General features: G+C 45.4%; 1 protein-coding gene across 2 annotated transcripts in view; it reads left to right on the plus strand.

Moving 5' to 3' along the window:
• The window catches only part of RASSF3 (Ras association domain family member 3), a 437534-nt gene that overhangs the window by 68080 nt on the left and 355979 nt on the right, over positions 1-13475 (plus strand). Inside the window, exon 1 of one of the 2 annotated variants that reach the window (XM_063927544.1) lies at positions 5425-5708. The exons of the other annotated variant lie outside the window; for it this stretch is intronic. Coding sequence (XP_063783614.1) covers positions 5588-5708 — 121 coding nt within the window. The 5' untranslated portion in view covers positions 5425-5587. Of the gene's footprint in view, positions 1-5424; positions 5709-13475 lie in introns of those variants that run through there. 2 annotated transcript variants of the gene reach the window in all.

Raw genomic sequence — 13475 nt, forward strand, 5'->3', positions numbered from 1 at the left:
TCTTCCAGATAAGACATAGCAAATCAGAGCTTGGAAGATATGACATAGCCCCTTATTTGGACCCTATTACATTTTAGCCATAGGGGAAAATGCATCAAACACTCTAAAGAATGGAGACGTTTCCTATAGCATCCAGTCAGCTTCTAGCCAGCATTCTTTAAAATTAGAAATACCAGCTGATTGGTTCTTCTCACTTCTCCTCCTGTCCACTTCTCTACTCTTTAGAAAGTTTTAAACATTTCCATCCACAGTCTGTTAATCTGTGTGCTAGATAAGTATTCCAAATTCTAGATTTCCATTTCTTCAAATTAGGAGGGGTCTGGGGGAACTGGGACACATGGGAGCACTATTTGTAAAAAATTGAACTTCTAATCACATCCTTTCACATCATTTAAAATAATATTCTATTTAACTGTGTTCAGGGGCAGATTGGGATCGAACACCAGCCCTGGAAATTTATGGAAGTAGCCCTAATGGGGGCGGAGTCTGAGGGGGAAGGGTATGTCAAGAGGGTGGGGTCACTCCTCTGAGGTCCTGATTCTTAGGGTGTGTACACACGGTGAGATATTTTCTTTCAATTTTGACTATATAGTCAAAATCGCAAGAAAAATTAGTGCAGATCGCAAGGTGAAAGTCACCTTGCGATCCCGATTCGATCCCGATGCGCGGTCTTGTCAGGTCGGCATCGCAAGAAAAGATAGATTGTGCAGGCAAGTCAATCCTTGCTAGATCGGTGTACTATCTAGTTCATCTCACATGTCAATGACATCTCACATAAGCCAAAATCTCACATAAGCCAAAATCGTAAGCACACATAGTCCATATCTCAAGAAAAGTTAGTCATAATCTGTGCTATCTGGGCTCCAGGGAGTTCAAGGGAAATCGCAAGTGAAAATCGGGCATAGCAAGGATCTCACTGTGTGTACACACCCTTAGATAGACACAGTTGGGGCATCCTTTGCTTTACGTTATGTTAATGTTTACCTGCGACTTTATGCATATGCTGCTACAATGCCCTTCCCTGATGTACATCGGTACGTCTGAATATACAAGGACTGATATGCCCACTTTCAGTGTCTACTGACACTGCTGTCATGCCTTTAATCTACTGATTTTATTGATTTTTCATTCTACAAACCCCTTTTTTTTAACCTTATATGTTTCAAAGTACAAGGAGGGGGCACACACATGTAGTGAAACACAGACACAGGGGACCAGCGCAGCAGAATCTATCCCAGTGGCCAATCCACCCCTGATTACATACATAGCCAACACATTACATACATAGCCACCACATTATTACAGGAATAGCACCACATTACATGAATAGCACCACATCACACGTATAGCACTGAATTACATGTATAACACCGAATTACACAAATAGCACCACATAACACGAATAGCAGCACATTACATGTATAGCACCGCACTACACGTATAGCACCACATTAAACAAATAGCACCACATTACACGTATAGCACCACATTACACGTATAGCACCTCATTATACAAATAGCACCATATTACATACGTAGCCACCGCATTACATACGTAGCCACCGCATTACATACGTAGCCAGTGCATTACATACGTAGTCATTGCATTACATAGGTAGCCACCGCATTACATAAATAGGCCCATCATCATGGACAGACATTGAACAGCTATAGGGCTGAAGAACTTTGCATAAGAGATTATCCCAGGGCTGGCTGTGAGTGCTGCCTGATCAGCTGGCATCCTGAGAACAAGATATGTCCTGCTCCTGTCTAGTCCCCAATCCAAACACTGTGACCGGGGACGCCCTTAGCCTTACACCCAGTGGTGCCGAGAGAGGGGGGGAGAGGATACAAATTACCCGGGCCCAGGTCTGATGGAGGGTCCCAGCGAGGGTCCGGTAGGGGCCCAGGCCACCTCCCCCTTACCTAGCAGCAGCAAATGCAGCTCTTTTCCTCAGCCCATCACACGCCGCTGTGTATTGGGCTGCAGTGTGGCCATGGAGGTGCTTAAAATACTATTTTTTTTACAGTATTTTTTCTAAGGGTACATGACCACACCTCCTGTGATTAGGCCATGCCCCTTGAAAAGTACCTGGGCCCATCCCAGCTCTCGACTGCCCTGCTTACACCAACATAATTAAAAATAACCTCTCTGCCGGGTCCCCTTCAGTGCGCAGTCACCACTCTGGCCAGTTCAGTGAGAGTGCGGGAGATAGGGTGGCGGCGGGTATAGTGAACCCTGCTCTGACCATCGCTATGCTGCTGCTCCCGGGCCAGGCTCATTGAAGAGACCTTTGGCCGGGGCCAGAGAGAGGATGCTGCTGGGCTGATTAACTTTCTCCAGTCCCCCGTTGGTAGAACAGCTTCACCACTTTTCACGGCTAGTGACACCTGGAAGTCCTTTCTAGCCTAACTTTTGGATTGCGTACCAATGAACCACAAGTACTGGAAGTAATGTGAGCCAGTCCAGCCTAAGTGTGAATCGGCCTGTCTGAGGGGGATATGGAACCGGCCCATCAGAATCTGTGATGGTGTCCTGGTGGGCCAATCCGCCCCTGACTGCGTTCAACATATTGGAGAAATGTATCCTTTTCCCAACCTACAGTTTATCAATACTCATGATGTTACAGGCTTGAGTTTACATTGGAGTTATGGAGGTGAAAGGCAGAAATGAGTTTCCTATAGTCCTGTAGGTGCATATGTCATACCAGCTGTTGTCCGACGTCCTGACTCTCCCAAATAAACTCCCTACCTCTCTTCACTCACTCTCCCAATGCACAGCCTAAGTCTTAACTCACTCTTCCCATTATACAGCCCTGCTCTGCACTCTCTCTCTCTCCAGTGCACATCCCCATCTCTTCACTCTGCAATACACATCCCTCACTTTTCACTCACTGGGGGTGATCCAGTCACTGATGAGCAGCCGACGGAGCAATTCAGTTGTTTCTCTATTGGGGAGAAAACAGGCGCTGGCCCTAAAGCCCCTGGAGGGGGTGAGCTGAAATGTGTGAAACACTGGCTGTTTGGGTGCCCAAACAGCACTTTTTGTGTTGCCCCCAGAACTTTAGGCTTTTTACACAGCTGAACCTGGCACTGTAGGGCGCAATCAGAGCGAAAAAAAAGCAAGTTACATTTGAATATCACTTCCCGATCTACATTCACTTTAGACAGGAGGTAGGGCTTGAAAAAAAACAATTGAATTGCCCCAATAATCCTAAATATACAGACCCCTCTCTTTTCCTATCACCATGTCAATGAACACCTGGTCACCTTCCCTGCATCACCAATTCAAAAGATCATCAATTGTTCTCTGTTCCTCACTGTTTACCCTCCACATTCAGCAGTCGCTCTACTCCCTGGTGTTCCTACAATCCTTGTCTTCTTATCCCCCTGGCAAAGGCTGTACTTCCCGATTCTTCACATTAATGGCCCAGTTTGTGAATGACTACTCATTTTGAAACTTGCAGAGAGTTTGCCTTTGTGGCTCATTTAAGAGTAATGATAACTGACCTGCTCGCTAGCAAACAGTTGTGGTGGACATCAAATGGTTCACAATCAATATCGCCATCCGTATTTTCCAATGATGGCAGGAAACCATTGAACGAAGACTATATATATATATATACTGTAGTTTGAACCATCAGTGGGCTGCACAAGTGTGTACAAGTGACAGTGACTGGCCAAGGAGATCAGGGTAGAGAGATAGGCGACTGGAGGGCCGTGCTAGGCATCATGTGATGAGAACCATCACCACATCTCCATCGGAACTCAGCCATCTTTTGTGTAGAAAGATCAGAACTCTACCATGGATGTCAAAACATCAACCATAGGTGGAAAACCATTCATGTTTGCTAAACATCAATGGTCAATATCCATCCTTAGCTAACAGTGCGGTTTGCTACCAGTTCCTTGCATACCCTGCGTTCACATTGTGGAACGGTCTCCCCTGTCCTCTCAGCCATAGACACTGACAGAGATATGTTGGTTACCTGAGATCTCTATTTTTTTTCTTTGATGAGGGAAATAACAGTAGTGGGCGGTCATGTGCTGTGCATGTTAACACTGACATGGATGCACATATGAGTTTATCCCCCATGGGAAATCTATTGGGCTCCTTTATCATTGAGTGATAAGTTGCACCAGCCAATAAGCTCCTGATTTCCATGTCACAGGCTGTGGGCGGGATGCATCAAACTGTGTTCTCAGCGGTTCCCCGCCTCTAACAGTGATCGCTTATGCGCTATTGCAGTTTCTAAAACCTGCGGTGTTTCCCCCGTCTGCCTCCCGGCTCTGCTCGCGTTCCCCTGCTCATCGCGTCTCTCCCTCATTGAAATGAACTGTCAGCTTCAACTTCCGGGTATGCGTCATTGAGGGACGCAGTCTCCTCTCCTCGGTCAGAGCTCTTCTTTCTACGCAATCTTGTGGTGGCGATGTACATCATTTAGGGCTAGTTATTCCTTTCCAAAGGCAGTATTGTTTATATTGTTTGTTAGTTTGCTGTTTGGATATATTTAGCAAGGTATTGTTTTTGATTTGTATTTGTTTATTTTAATCTGCATTTTTATGTTTTCTCAGTATTTCATGTTGATATATCTGTTTAATTTTTTTTTTGCCAATTTTTGCACCACCACATATATATTTTAATACAGGGGTATCATCTATTCCAGCTGTCTGATGGCTGCTCATTTTGGACCATGGAAGGTGTATCAGGCATGTAGTACCTGTACGGAACCATGCCTCTGATAAGTTAATTAGCAGCCGCCACCACATCACCCTAAACAGCCCGAGATAGACTTACCCAAACACACGCAGCAGAGTCTCCTCGCATACACACTGGCGTCTGGTAACATCTACTGCGCATGTCTGTACAGTGCACGTGGGCATGTGCAGTACAAAGAGACAGACAGCGCGGAAAACTGAGGCATCGCTGTGACTGCTTGTTAACGTAGTCACCGCTATGCGGGGGGAGAGATGATGCATGCTGGCGAAAGCAGAAATGGGAGTGCACCGGTAAGGTGCGTACCTCCCAGCCCTACCGTGGCGACCTTTGATGCATCCCGCCCTGTGTTTGAAAAATGACAGTTAGGAGCTGGTTGACTGGCGCAATTTATCACTCACAGTGAAATGTATCACTCATTGATAAATGAGCCTATTTATTTGATAATATACATGTTGTCCCTATAACATCATTATTTCAGATAGTGTTCTGTCTTATGCTGAAATAGCTGGGAGAAGTCTAGTAGTATATGCAAAAATAATTGCGTATTTATGAATGATTTTATTTTTATACAAGAGCACAGGAGAATGTGTTCCCCAGATTAGGATGCACAGCATGTCTGCGGTTCTTTAGTGCTCTATTAATACATACCACTGCTACAAAAGGGAGGAGGTCTTGCAAAAACCAGCTGACTGGCACAGAAGAGAGATGAGGATGCTGGACAACAGGTGGTCTTGAGACATGCTGGCTGAGGCACTGCTTAGAGCAAACATGTCACACATTTATGTGCTGGAGTCGCCTTGCTCGTGCTGTCTGCAAATTCAGCTGATCTTTGACACAAGCTCTGTGTGCCCATAGCGACAACCAGTCATGGCTGTCAGACACGAGCTTGGCAAAACCATCAGGAGGATAGCTCGTCTCTTTTTCTGGTTCCCCAAATCTCTAAGAATCACCAGGGGTAGGAAGCTAAAGATTCTATGGAGAGCTGCTGGTAAGATATATGTAACACCTTGTGTTTGTAATGCATGTGTTGCAAAATGATATTATTATTGTAAGTTGTTTGATTTTATTGTGCATATTTTTTCCCCCTGTCATTTAATGCATTAGCTGTTAGTGGAGCTAGCTTCTCCTACTTGCCTCCCAGAGCTAGAGGCAGTGAAAGGGTTAGACTGTGCTAGTGTTATGTGGGCCTGCAGCACAGTGCATTGCAGAGACATGCACACAATGGAGATAACATTTCTGCACTGGCTGTGTGTCTGGTATATTGTAGGTGGAATGGATTCATTATAATGCTGCTGCTAATCAGGATCCTGTCTGTACCACACTGTATGCAGCACTACTAAGGTAATCACTTGTTCCTAATGCAGGGCTGTCACTGCAGATTTTGCACACTTCACATTATGTTTGTGCAATACAAATGGTTAATTTTAGCTTTTATTAGCTTCATATATTCCTAATACTGTGAAAGGAATGAAGCTGCAGTATTGTAATACGGCATCATAGACTTCATTGCAGGCTCCTCAGTCTAGTTATATTTAAATAATTATTAAAATCTAGTTTGAATAAATTGCTAGATGCTGCTTTGATGGAGCAGGCGAATGCATGGAGATATTTTTCTTTGCTGAAAATACTAAAGAGCTACACACAAAATATGTTCTTATGCCATTTCATTTCGTCCCTTCTCATTGTAACTCATTAAGGAGTAGTCCTCCATGCATTTGTTCTTAAGAGCGGGATGCATGAAAGCTTTTTTGCAGTCAAACCTCTGACAATGTAGTTTTTGGAGGTTTGGCCGCATTTTGCGTCTGCACCAAGATTCAGAATGCGAGTCATCCCAGATCTTGGACCCGATTGGCAACACCATCTTTAGGTGGCGTTACCCAATGGGCTTCTTATAGCAATCTGATCCCTCCCAGCACCCCCCTGGTGGTGCATGTGTCATATGACGCATGCGCAGACGGACTTCTGGGTCTAAGTACTGTCTATTACATTTACTGTAAATAATTTTAATTTGTCCTGGACCACCAACCCAGGGCACCCCTGCAAGCTCCCCGAGCCACCCCAGATTGCCTAAGCACACAGTTTGAGAAACCACTGGGCTAGAGGATAAAGATCAGAATTGCATATAATATCCAGAAAAAGGAAGAATTGTACTGTACAGTTGGTTTTTATAGAAATATAAAAATATTACAGAATATGGCTTTTATGGTGCCATAGGGGAGAACATCATTAGCCTCCAGCAGTGGACCCACAGGGGAGACTGGGGTACCCTCTTGGCATCCCTTGTTGAATCTATGATTTTCTGCTACTCTGTGGATTTTACAGTATATGACAATGCGATACCATATAGGTATAGGAAGCAGGGGAGGAGGACAGTGCTGCCAGAAGGTAAGTAATTATAAACTAATTAAGCTAAGTGGAAACTTCTCATATGGGAGGTGTCCAATGGGTTCTGGATCAAGTCCCAACAATTTTTCTTAAAATAACGATTTTAGGAAAAATTGTACTTGCTCTGGGGCTGCGAGAAAAAAGCAGCAGTAATTTTTATAGAAATCACCACAGCTCATTTTCTCGGAGGCAATTGAATAGTAAAAATCCAGCACATCAGAGTTTCAGTTTTCCAAAAATAGTTGTGAAACCAGCATTTAAATTGATCACTCATATTTTAAAAACCGCTAAATGCCATATTACATCATTGTGGAAATCCCTTACCCCTCCTTCACTACTAGCCACCATTAATGCTGTGTGGTCAACTTATAGTATATAATTTATTTCTTCAGTTATTAACGACCTACCTATTCATGTCATAAAAATCTGGTCACCTTGGAATGATTATGTTGAAGCCATACCCCTTCTATCAACGATAAAGCATTATTCCCTTTCTATTCACAATCATTGATATGGTGGTCACAAACCGACTGACTTCACGTCCTCCCTCCCTTCTGCCCTCTTTTTCAACTTTCCCTTCCTCATTTCTGTATCTCTGTCCTTTTTGCACTTTTTTGTTTGTATGTTCTGTAGCTGTTTATAACAAGAGCTTACCTTCCCTAAATGATAAAAGAATTACAAGCTTTTTCTGCTCATGTTTATATAACACCTATTTATATATGTTCGCTATGATATTTTACTTCAGTGTTATCTGGTCTATAATAACACTATATAACGCGATTCTCCATATCTTGCTGTTTATAATGGTGTTTTACATGTTTCTTGTAATATAAACAGATTTAGCTGTTGGAGACGATAAATGCTGATGTTATTGGAGCTTCCTTGGATTACTTGTAATATTGGTATACAGTAGTTTTGTCTACCATGCATATTAAATTCATTCATTTATTCATTCATTCATAGTACAAATTCTGACAAAGACAAATGTTAAAACGCAAAATGTGGTCTTACAACTATATCTGTGTAGTGCTGTAAAAAAATGTTTGACCTTCCTATAAATAATTTACTTTGCTACTGCTTTTGTTAGTGGCACATAGGCTGCATGTTGAATGTCTGTGCTATAGCCAGTGCCAGGATCTGTGTCTTGTTTGTGCCCCTTAACTTGGGGCACTGGGTTAGACTTGTTGCCAGGGCTGCCATCAGAAATTCTTGGGCCCGGGACTCACAAAATAGAGAACTCCACTACCACCAAAACAAACAAACAAACTAACAAATGATAATAAAAAAATAATAAAAATGATAAAAGAAAAAAAAAACAACCTAAAAAAACAACCTAAAAAATATAAATACACATATATATATATATATATATATATATATATATATATATATATATATATATATATATATATATACACACACACACTTATTCCCATTCACTCTCCCTTCGCTTACCTATCACAGGCTGGCTGGATCTGTAGCAGATGTGGTAGCAGCCTAGTCCTGTGTAGGTCCGCCCCCTCCATTTCGTGTAGTTCTGCACCCTTTTCATGTCCGAGTCCTGGCTTCTAATGTCAGCCGCCCATTTTTGGAGGGACGTTTACAATAGAAGCTTGCAGCGTCCTCTCCCCCTCCTGTGACAGTGCCAGAACTCGGTCATGAAAAGTGGGTGGAGCATCAAGGCGGGCGGATGGCGGCATGAGCGGCCCGGTCCCTCTCCTCTCTGTTAGAGAGGCAGAGCCCGGGACAGCTGTGCCCCCAGCACCCCCCTGATGGTGGGCCTGCTTGTTGGGGCTGGAGTGAACGAAGTTAGGAGATCTTATAACGCTCCTCCTCATACAGTAATATCATAGAAGCTAGTGTTAGAGTATCAGGACTGAACAGGAATGGAAGTCAGGATGAAGCACTAAACCTAGAGTAACTAATTCCCTGACCTGCAATGGAAGCAGGCTCTTGCTGGATGAGCTTGCAATCGGGCGTACAGGAGTATTCTCTGCTAGTGAAGTAACTACTGACACTGTTAAGAGTTGATATCCTTCTGTTGCTGGATGGTATTAACAAACAGGTATAGGTTGTGCACTCTGTAGGTTAAGAGTGGGAATGCACACAGGCAATGGTTGTGCTCCCTCCAGGCTGTGAATGAACGCCCGCTGGTGATGAATGTACACTCTGCAGGTAGTGAATGAAATGCCTGCACGTATTGGATATGGGTAGGCTTACCATACTATACCTTTAAACCAGGACACTCATGAATTATACAGGTTCTGTGGCATTTCACCTGCATTTAATCAGTCACAGAACCTGTGCAATTCATGAGTGTCCCAGTTTAAAAGGATAGTATGGTAAACCTACATATGGGAATGATAGCAGACTGGAATTGCGCAGCACAGCTGTGGTAACTGCACAGGTATTGCAGTGGTTAACTGCACAGCTTTACTAGTTGAAGTTGATGAGCAGCGTGGATGCTGCACACAATTCCAGTGGTTAACTGCACAGGCTTTATTAGCTGGAGATGAACGGGTCTGGGACTGAGGGTCGACAGCACAAAGGTCGACACACCTTAGGTCGACGCCAATTGGTCGACACACCTTGGGTCGACATGGTCAAAAGGTCGACAGGAACAAGGTCGACATGGAAAAAGGTCGACATGAGTTTTTTATGTTTCTCTGACGTCCTAGTGGATGCTGGGAACTCCGTAAGGACCATGGGGAATAGACGGGCTCCGCAGGAGACTGGGCACTCTAAAAGAAAGATTAAGTACTATCTGGTGTGCACTGGCTCCTCCCTCTATGCCCCTCCTCCAGACCTCAGTTAGAATCTGTGCCCGGCCAGAGCTGGATGCACCTAGTGGGCTCTCCTGAGCTTGCTAGAAAGAAAGTATTTGTTAGGTTTTTTATTTTCAGTGAGATCTGCTGGCAACAGACTCACTGCTACGTGGGACTGAGGGGAGAGAAGCAAACCTACCTGCGTGCAGCTAGCTTGTGCTTCTTAGGCTACTGGACACCATTAGCTGCAGAGGGTTCGAACACAGGGCCTGACCTCGATCGTCCGTTCCCGAAGCCGCGCCGCCGTCCCCCTTGCAGAGCCAGAAGACAGAAGAAGGAGATAAAATCGGTGGCAGAAGACTCCGGTCTTCATTAAGGTAGCGCACAGCACTGCAGCTGTGCGCCATAGCTCCCACTGCACACCACACACTCCGGTCACTGTAGGGTGCAGGGCGCTGGGGGGGGGGGCAGCAATAAGTATACCTTTTGGCAATATATACACATAATACAGTCTGGAAAACTGTATATGTGTAAAATTTGCGCCATTTTTAGTCAGAAACAGGACAGAAGCCCGCCGCTGAGGGGGCCGGGCCTTCTTCCTCAGCACACCAGCGCCATTTTCTCTTCACAGCTCCACTGGAAGGAAGCTCCCCAGGCTCTCCCCGGCAGTATCCTGGTACACAAAGGGTGAAAAGAGAGGGGGGGCACATAAATTTAGGCGCAAAATTTGTATATACAGCAGCTACTGGGTAAACACTGAGTTGTAGTGTAATCCCTGGGTTATATAGCGCTGGGGTGTGTGCTGGCATACTCTCTCTCTGTCTCTCCAAAGGGCCTTGTGGGGGAACTGTCCTCAAATAGAGCATCCCCTGTGTGTGTGGTGTGTCGGTACGCGTGTGTCGACATGTCTGAGGTAAAAGGCTCCTCTAAGGAGGTGATAGAGCGGATATGTGTGTGAGACGGTGTCTCCGTCGACAACGCCTACACCTGTTTGGATATGTGTAAGTGCTAAGGTGAATTTATTGCACATAAGGTTAGGGAATAGACAGGAAATCTACCCAGGTCTGTCCCTATGTCACAGAGACTTTCAGAGTCTCTCAATGCTCACTATCCAGAATAACAAACACTGGTATCGACATGGAGTTTAACTCCACTGTCGACTAAGATAATGCAAAGTTACAGCCAAGATGGCTAGAAGGTATTCAATATATGATTATTGAAATAAAAGATGATTTGCATATCACTGATGACTCATCTGTCCGTGACACGAGAGTACACATGTTTAAGGGGAAGAATGCTGAGGTAAATTTCCCTCCTCTCATGAGGGAAAAGAGCGGGAATCTCCAGACAAGAGACGGCAGCTTCCCACAAGAGAATTCTCAGGCTGTATCCTTTCCCCACTAGGGCCAGGATATGTTGAGAATCTTCCCCTGGGGTGTCCTGTTTGCACAGACGGTAGCACTTGCTATTCTCAGGGAACCTGCAGATAGCGTGCACATTCTAGTATACTACCCAGACCGGCGATGGTGTCGGCATGGGTTTATAGCGCTGTGGCAGCGTGGACAGGTACCTTATCAGCAGAGATGAGACCCTAGTATGCAATATAAATATATTAAAGATGCTGTCTTAAGTGATAGATATATAGTTATAAAGCATGCCCAAAGAGACATGAGTATACTGGGTCCTAGAGTCAAAGCTATGTCGATCTCTGTTTGACGTGTTCTGTAGAATATGCATTGGACAGATGATGCCGACTTAAGAGGCATATGGAAGGCTGAGGATTGTGTGGAGAAGGGTTCTCGGGCCTGGTCTCCACAGCTATAGCTGGTAATTCTGCTAGTTTGCCTTATATTCCTGCACAGCCTAAGAAAGCACGACATTATTAAATGCAGCCTTTCGAATAAAGAAACAAGAAAGTCTGAGGTGCGTCCTTTCTTGTCAGAGCCGGGCAGCTAGTTCCCAGGAACAGAAGTCCTCCCCGGCCCCTACAAAAATTCACCAATGTCGCTGGGGCTCCACAGGCGGAGCTAGGCCCGGTGGGGACACGCCTTCGTAAGTTCAGCCACAAGTGGGTTCACTCCCTGTTCGATCCCTGGGCAATAGATATTGTGTCTCAGGGATACAAGCTGGACTGTGAGAAGATGCCCCCTCACCGACGGCCCTGCGGGCTTCCCCCCAAGAGAGGGAGCCAGTGTTAACTGCAATTCACAAATTGTATCTTTAACAAGTGGTGGTCAAGGGTCCCCTCCTTCAACAAGAGGGTGTTATTATTAGACCATGTTGTAATCCCGAAACCAGACGGTTCGGTTAGACCCATATTGAATTAAAAATCCCTGAACATATACCTGAGAAGGTTCAAGTTCAAGATGGAATCGCTAAGAGCGGTCAGTGCAAGCCTAAAAAGGGGGAGACTTTATTGTGTACCGGGACATAAGGGATGCATACCTTCAGGTCCCCATTTATCCACCTCATTAGGCGTACCTCAGAATTGCGGTACGGTATTGTCATTACCAATTTCAGATGTTGCCGTTTGGTCTCTCCACGGCCCCGAGAATATTCACCATGGTATTGGCGGATATGATTGTGCTCTTGCGGAAGCAAGGTGTCACTATTATCACGTACTTGGACGATCTCCTCATAAAAGCGAGATCAAGAGAGCAGTTACTGAACAGCGTATCACTTTCTCTGGAAGTGTAACGGCAACACGGCTGGATTCTATATATTCCAAAGTCGCAGTTGGTTCCTACAGCTCATCTGCCTCTCCTAGGCACGATCCTAGACACAGACCAGAAAAGGGTTTATCTCCCGATAGAGAGAGCTCAGGAGCTCATGACACTGGTCAGGAATCTATTAAAACCAAAACAGGTGTAAGTGCATCACTGCACTCGAGTCCTGGGAAGGATGGTGGCATCATACGAGGCCATCCCATTAGGCAGGTTCCATGCGAGGACTTTCCAATGGGACTTACTGGACAAGTGGTCCGGATCACCTCTTCAGAGGCATCGGTTAATCACCCTATCCCCCAGGGCCAGGGTGTCTCTCCTGTGGTGGCTGCAGAGTGCTCACCTTCTCGAGGGCCGCAGATTCGGCATTCAGGACTGGATCCTGGTGACCACGGATGCAAGCCTCCGAGGGTGGGGGGCAGTTACAAAGGGAAGAAATTTCCAAAGTCTGTGGTCAAGTCAACAGACTTGCCTTCACACCCATATCCTGGAACTAAGGGCCATATAAAACGCCCTAAGTCAAGCGGAGATCCTGCTTCGCGACCAACCGGTTCTGATCCAGTCAGACCGCAGGGGTTCATGTAAACCGCCAAGGCGGCACAAGGAGCAGGGTGGCGAGAGTAGAAGCCACCAGAATTCTTCGCTGGGCGGAGAATCAAGTAAGCGCACTGTCAGCAGTGTTCATTTCGGGAGTGGACAACTGGGAAGCAGACTTCCTCAGCAGGCACGACCTCCACCCGGGAAAGTGGGGACTTCATAAGGAAGTCTTCACGCAGTTTGCAAATTGATGGGAACTGCCTAAGGTGGACTAGATGGCGTCCCACCTCAGTAAAAAGCTAAAAAAGGTTTTACGCCGGGTCAAGGGACCCTCAGGTGATAGCT

The sequence above is a fragment of the Pseudophryne corroboree genome, chromosome 6, assembly GCF_028390025.1.
Source record: "Pseudophryne corroboree isolate aPseCor3 chromosome 6, aPseCor3.hap2, whole genome shotgun sequence".
Classification (NCBI taxonomy): Eukaryota; Metazoa; Chordata; class Amphibia; order Anura; family Myobatrachidae; genus Pseudophryne; species Pseudophryne corroboree.